The following is a 7,285-nucleotide window of genomic DNA, read 5'->3' on the forward strand; positions in this document are numbered from 1 at the left end:
TATTACAAATATGCCCAGGCTGAAATTTCTTTTTCAGATTCCAACAGGGATGTGAAGTACTTTGGTTTAGGTTTTTACTATTTGTTCAGCTGTATAAATTACATGGATTTTCTGTCAGTGAGTACTAGATTGAGACCTTACCTTAGCATTAATATATACATCTTTTTGGAACAGATGGCACTGAACAGAAAATGGATCTCTGTTGCTTTTCTTTTGTTTCAGTTTCTGGTAACTTCAATCTTGGACAACTACAGCTACCTGTGCCAGCCCGTGGATTACAGCCGAAGTGAACTAGGAATGAGGGTATAGTTCTATACAAATCTTGCCTTAGGCCCTGCGCCTCCTGTGGGTATGCAGATTGTTTTGCTCATAAAGAGCAATTTGCATGCCTAAGAAGGCTTTTACTCCAGTTTGTGGCTTGTAAATATTTCACTAAGTTGTCTGCTTCAACAGTTGCACTTTGCTTTAGTTGTCTATAAATTAATCATCTCAGTCAACATAGCCAACTAAGTTCCCTCTTTGATCACTAAAGAGAACGTGATCCTACCATCTGAAGATAGATGTCTAGTATAGATATTGCAAATTACCTCTGAAATATATTTGACTCTTTCCACTGACTATGTAAGGATTCTGAGTGATCACTATCAATGAGAAAACCAATTTTTATATCCTCAACTTTGCATGACATAAATCTTACTCAACATTTCTTTTAGCAGAGGGATTTCGCTGAACTATTCCTTGTCTGGTCATCACAGAGGGGGTTGGGTCTCACCAGCTTCAGCTTTCCAAAATGCTGCATGAGTTTTTTTCTGTTTGAATTCAGAGCTATTCTGCTTTGCTTCCAGGCTTTGAACAAAGCTGTCCAGGATTTGAACAGATGCAAGCATGAATGTTACCTTTTCAGTTTTCCAGATATTGCCATCAGGCTAGAAACAGTTTCTGAGCAGCTCACCCTTGTCTTGTCAAAGAGCAAGCAACTTAGCAAACCAATCATCTAACCAGCCAAAGCAACCCTGAATGCCTTTCCTCCCCCCCAGAGCAACAAGAAAAAAAAAAAAAAAGAAACCACCAAAAAAAACAGCCATAAAAGAGCCCCTTATTTTTTCCCCTTTGCTGTCGATCCCAGGTGGGCAGCGTTCACATAGTGCATAGTTGAAAATCTCAGGCAGTGAGGCCGAGCAGTTATTTTGCTTTGAGGTCTAACAGCGTTTCCTTGTGCTGCCCAGCAGATGGCAAGAGTGTGTTGGTGGTTCTTCTTCTCCAAAGTCATCGAGCTGCTTGATACGGTAAGGAGGGCTTGGCTCGGCTCCATAGCGGGACTGGTGCTGTAAACAAATCACTCCCTTGTCAGAATGGGGCAGGGTGCCAAAAGCTAATGTCCTCGGTTGATCCTGTATTGATTTGGTTGATGCTTTTCAGTAAATGTTGTTTTCATGTGGTGTTCTCTGCCTGTTTGTGGGAATAAGGCTGATAGTGTTAAAGAAGAGGGCTCAGCTTCAGTGTGCTGGTTTTTGACAGCGTTTGGCCTGCAAGAGTCCAGCACCACCACTGGATATCATGCTGCTAGGCTTCCTCAAAAGTTTCTTTCCAGAAGAAAAGAATCCCTGCTGCCCGATTTGCCCATCTCTGTCCCAGTGGCTGCACATGTTCACTCACCAGCACCCCTCCTGCGGGCGGGCATTCCCTCCTAACCACAGTGCTAGGGGAGAAGCTTTAACTGTGGCTATTTCCAGATGGTCCCCCAAAATCTTAGCTACCAGTTGACTAAGGCTGGCAGACAGGATCTGCCATTGCCTGTCTGGCTGAATAATAATGGTTAGTTGGGCAGTAAAGAAACTGCAAACGTCCAAGTATGTGTCCTGGTATTTTTGCTGCCACAGATTATCCCAAAGTTGTGGGTTAAAGGTTTGTGTCCCATGTGAAGTTGAAAGTTCACCTGAAGACAGTACCATTTTATAGCTTGTCTTCAGGTCTCCTTCTATATTATAAATAGCTGACTGAACTAACAAGGGAATCCCATCTCCCCGCTTGGTCAGCAGGAGTAAGCTGTATCCTAGCCTGTCTAAGACTTCACAGTCTAGAGCTGTTTGGGAGATAAGTTGACAACACACTCTCTGAAAAGTGAATTGGCATGTGGAGCCCTCCTAGGCCTATTGCCAGTGTGTTGACCAATTTGCTCTCTGTTTTCATCAGCAACGAAAGCAGCTTTTTGATAGTCCTGAGTCCCTGAAAAGCAGATTCACTTTTTGTGTATATGTGTGTGTGTGCGCACGCTGAAATACACTGACCTGACACATATTCATGTGCCAAAATCATTCTCTACTAATGCAAATTCCAGAAGGGTTTGGGCATTCAATGTAGCACTTTTCCTGTGGATCATTCTCTGGTACTAGTAAACATCTAACCTATGTCCTGAAAAGGATCAGACCCAAGCAGCTGCAAATTATATGGAATCTCAGTCAGAGACTCATATGTGTCCTCTTTGGACCTTCGGACCTGAATCCAAAGGTAAAAATAGTTGAGGCTCTGTGGAAGAAATTCTACCCTCCAGTTCTTCCCCATTCCAGATAATGTAAGATCTATTGCATGTGTTGAATTTCACCAGTTTTTATCTACAGCAGAGGAAATGGGTTTGGGAGGTTCAGAATTATAATTAACTATTCTTACCACTCTTAGTGTAAAATCTTTTGTCTAAACACATCAACTCAAGATTTTTCTTTGTCTGGCTTCTTTCAGGTTTTCTTTATTCTGCGCAAGAAACAAGAACAGGTGACTTTTCTGCATGTGTACCATCATGGCACTATGCTGTTCAACTGGTGGTCAGGGGTCAAATATGTGCCTGGAGGACAAGGTATGCTTCTGTAGACACCTCATGTTTCAGTTTTTCTTGTGCTGTGGAGATAGCGTGAACAGTGCAGATGGGCTGACTGGCAGGTAGGAAGCTCACCAAAGGTGTGAAAAACATGTGCATTTCAGTTGATACCATCTGCTCAGCTCTTTGGGCTATTTAGACTGCTATATTCACTGCCTCATCCAGAACAAGAATGTGCCAGTTGTTCCTTGTCCAAACAGAAACAATCACATCCTGTACGAGATCTATTTATATCTGCACCCAGAGCAGTGCTCTCTCGGTCCCCATTTAGCTGGGCCTGGTGCAGCAGCCCAGGTTCTGGCTTTCCTGCTCTGACTGGGTCCAGCCTAGTCCTCACTCCCTTTCTGGTCTGTATCCAGACTGATTCTCCTTTTTGCTCCACCAAAGAGAAGCATCTGAAGCTGACACAGAGTACTAGACCACTATAGGTAGGCCCTATACAAGATGCCGGGGTATTCTTTTTTGGGAAGCCATTTTGGCTGCATGGCCTTGACACCAGAATGGTGTGAAATGCTTAGATCAAGAATTCTCTCCTCTGCCTTTGAAGCTCTTCTCTGTCTCTGAACACTAGATAGAGGATGGATATATGCTGAAAGGAGAAGGGAGAATATGACAGGCTTCCTAGGCGGAGTCTGGATTGAAGGTTCATGCATAGGGGTGATATGATGTATTTTGAAAGCATCCTCATAGTGGCTGTAAGCTCATCACAGGGTTAGTCTTGAATGGTTTGTGTGTCTTGTTCATCCTGACTTCTTTACTCCTCAGCATTCTTTATTGGGATGCTAAACTCCTTTGTACACATCTTCATGTACGGCTATTATGCCCTGGCCAGCCTGGGACCACAGATGCACCGTTACCTATGGTGGAAGCGTTACCTAACCATCATGCAGCTGGTAATTAGTTCCATGTGTTCATTTCTGCATTTCCTTGTGTCAGGTGTGATGGCCCCTGCTGTCTGTCTCTGTCCCCTCACTGGCTCAATTCTTTCTATTTGCTGCCTATGGAAGTCACCATGTCCTTAGGTGTCCTAGTGTACCACTATGAGAGGTGAACTGATTGGTGACCTGCTCTGAATGGTACTCAGAAAACTAGCAAGAGGCCTTCAGTGACCATATCAACTAATAAGCCCCCACCTTTGTAATGGGAAGGAGAGAGAAAAATTAAAATTAGACTTCTCCCTTTTCTGTTGTATATGACAGCCTTTTACCCTCCAGAGCCCTGAAAACACAGCTTGATTTTGAGAGGTGTGGGATGGTAACTCAGGAAAACTTTGGATTCTTGGTAGGACAGGAGATTGGGCAGCCTTCATTCTGTTTGTTCAAAAAAGAAGAGTGTGTCTAACTGCGGGCAAACAGAGGCGAGTTAAAGAAAAATATGTGAGTTTTACTCTTTCTGTAGAGAATCCCTTTGGATTTTCTTTTCCTCATCTCCTAAGAGGTGACAAATCCTGACAACCCTACGGTTTTTCAAAGATACAGCATAAAAGCAATGTTCCAGACAAGGACAATGATTATAGTTAAGCATGTGGGAGAGTTAATTCCACACAAAGAGGTTATGCAAACAAAAAGTATACAGTTACCAAAGAAGAGAAGGAAGAGCTAGGGTAGATGTAAAATAGTGGTGCACTGAAGGCTTGGTCCAGAATTCTTATTTACCCTGAATGGTGAAAGCAGAACAAGAAAGCATTGCATGAAATGAAAAGATACTTGTAATGCAAAATATAGCACAGGAAACCAGTTTTTATTTAACATACTCTCAGTAGGTAGAACTCATTGCTTCAGTATATTGAGACAGGTGACAGCAAAATAAGTACTGTGTCCAGCTCTGGAGTCCTCAGCTCAGGAAAAGATATGGACCTGTTGGAGTGGGTCCAGAGGAGGGCCACAAAAATGATCAGGGGGATGGAACACCTCTCCTGTGAAGAAAGGGTGAGAGAGTTGGGGTTGTTCAGCCTGGAGAGGAGAAGGCTTCGGGGAGACCTTATTGCGGCCTTTCAATACTTAAAGGGGGCTTATAAGAAAGATGGGGACAAACCTTTTAGCAGGGCCTGCTGTGATAGGACAAGGTGTAATGGTTTTAAACTAAAAGAGATTTAGACTAGATATAAGGAAAAAATTTTTTATGCTGAGGGTGGTGAAGCACTGGCACAGGTTGCCCAGAGAGGTGGTAGATGCCCCATCCCTGGAAACATTCAAGGTCAGGCTGGACAGGGCTCTGAGCAGCCTGATCTAGTTGAAGATGTCCCTGCTCATTGCAGGGCCGTTGGACTAGATGACCTTTAAAGGTCCCTTCCAACCCAAACTATTCTGATTCTATGATTCTGAAAATATTAAAAAAAAGGATTCATGTTTAAATGATTAAAAGTAGCATCTGTAGTTGTTCTCTGTAAGCTAAAATACAAATCAAAATTGTTATGAGTATAATAATCTGATTACCATCAGGGAAGAGAAGGAGTCTCCCACCTTTAGTTTCCATATTCCAAGATCTCAGTTACTGGCCAGTGGCAGAGAATTGGCACAAGGGCAGCGGTCTGCTCCTAGGCAGGAGAGGCTGGATTCCAAACCTGCTCTCTGCAGCAGTGGGCAAGCCTCAATGTTTGGTGGACATGTGACACACTTTCATTTTAGGAAGACACTGTTAGGCTTGAAAGACAAGTTTTTCAGGGAAGTCAGGAGAGGCAAACAGGTGGTACTCTGTGTTGAGGACACTACTAATATGTTATGATGCTCTTTGTGATGGACCAAACGGTCAGTTGGGGTATGTCTCATGTAGGATCCCTAATCTGGCTGCTTCTTTTTTCCCCCTCTTCCAGTGCCAGTTTGTAGCCATTGCGGCTCATTCTTCCTACAACCTCTTCACAGAATGCCCGTTCCCTGATGGCTTCAACACTGCAGTCTTCCTCTACATTCTCAGCCTCATTGCTCTCTTCCTACACTTCTACTATCGGACCTACACTAGGGGAAAGCAGGAGAAGCTAACTTAAAGAAAATCAAAGAGAAGAGTGAGCACGGTCTGATGAACTTGCACATTCTCTGCTGCTTCTAACATGATTGCATGAAGAAAATGTATTTGGGGGGTGTGTGTGAGGCTCGTGTGCAGACTCACGGTTGCCTTCAAATATCTCAAGTTAGGAAGAAAAAAGGAATGACAAACTCAGGGATTAAGGTATTAAGGAGCACACTTAATTGAAACTGATGCAAAGCCAAGCCAAGTAGTCATCAACATAGCAGCCTTTGTGAAATTAGCACCAGAAGATCTCTTCCTTCCCTTCCATCTGCTAGCTCAGTTTGCAAGGTCTAGCATCCAACCATGACTCCTTGGCTCATTTCTTAGGCTATAGAGGGTTTCTTTGCATTCATAAGACTATCTCATCTTACCATTCTAGATCAGGCAGGGTCAGGTGCCTCCAGCCTTGAAAGCAGTGTCCAGGTAACAGCAGCAGCCAGGAACTCACTGGGACTGCAAGGATGCACTCACCTGTACACTGCATCCCAGCCTTTCCTATTAAGGAAGCTCCCGCTAGGACTGGGGTGAATTACAGCTGTATGGCTCTGATGGTTTAACTTTATATCAGCATAAGCAAAAGCCCTGATGGTTTATATTAGCATAAGCATGAAGGAAATTGGACATTACGTTGTCCAACTGGACACGTGCCTCTGTTCCTTTGCTGTTCTGAAGCTAAAGAAAGCATTATTAGCACTTTCATCCTAAGTAAGAAACTAATGCAGTAAGAATCATCATGTACCATTTTCTGGAATGCTTATTTGCCTTTGGTTGCTGTCATAACCACAGAGAAATTTTAATGCATGAAGACTACTGGGCATTGCTCCTTATAGATGCCATATTTTTTAATAGAAAGAATAGATTGAGGTTCCCTATTATAACTTTTTTCCTCCAATTTGTTGTTGTTGTTGTTATTATAATTTTAAAATTTTGCTTCTCATCAAAGAGAAAAAGTTTTACACCACCATAAGCAACCATCTCCACTACCAATTTGTACGAGTATTAATACAAAATGTATAAAGTCAATTCATTGGCTAGTGCAAAACTGCATAGCTCCATTGACTTTATCATGTCAGTTATTGGCTCCTTTTTTGCTCCTAAATTGATTACAACTAGAATTTGGCACTTACATACATCTGCAGACAGTTAAATACTGTTAAAGTTTTGATCTACTAGTGCTTTGAAAATCCTAAATTCAGATTTTAAACTACAAAGTGATATTTATTTATTGCATTCTGCTTTGTTAATTAAAACAAGTATTATGGAGTAGTGATTTTTTTACAGTTGAAACACAGATGATTAGAATTAGTAACATGGTGCATTGCCATTGCCAAGCCAAATTCACCTCAAATGTAAAGAAGTCTAACTCCTCCAGGAACGTCCAGAGGATTAGATGCTAGCCTGAACCTA

At 42.5% G+C, this 7,285-nt stretch overlaps 1 protein-coding gene across 1 annotated transcript in view; it reads left to right on the plus strand.

Annotated features, from left to right (window-relative positions):
* LOC103917225 (elongation of very long chain fatty acids protein 4-like) overlaps positions 1-5,855 on the plus strand; it is an 8,799-nt gene extending 2,944 nt beyond the window's left edge. Inside the window, exons 3-7 of the mRNA XM_009324336.1 lie at positions 223-303; positions 1,230-1,286; positions 2,737-2,851; positions 3,638-3,765; positions 5,685-5,855. Coding sequence (XP_009322611.1) covers positions 223-303; positions 1,230-1,286; positions 2,737-2,851; positions 3,638-3,765; positions 5,685-5,855 — 552 coding nt within the window. The remainder of the gene's footprint in view (positions 1-222; positions 304-1,229; positions 1,287-2,736; positions 2,852-3,637; positions 3,766-5,684) is intronic.
* Positions 5,856-7,285: the final 1,430 nt, after the last annotated feature.

This window comes from Pygoscelis adeliae, unplaced genomic scaffold, assembly GCF_000699105.1.
Source record: "Pygoscelis adeliae isolate BGI_AS28 unplaced genomic scaffold, ASM69910v1 Scaffold65, whole genome shotgun sequence".
Taxonomy (NCBI): domain Eukaryota; kingdom Metazoa; phylum Chordata; class Aves; order Sphenisciformes; family Spheniscidae; genus Pygoscelis; species Pygoscelis adeliae.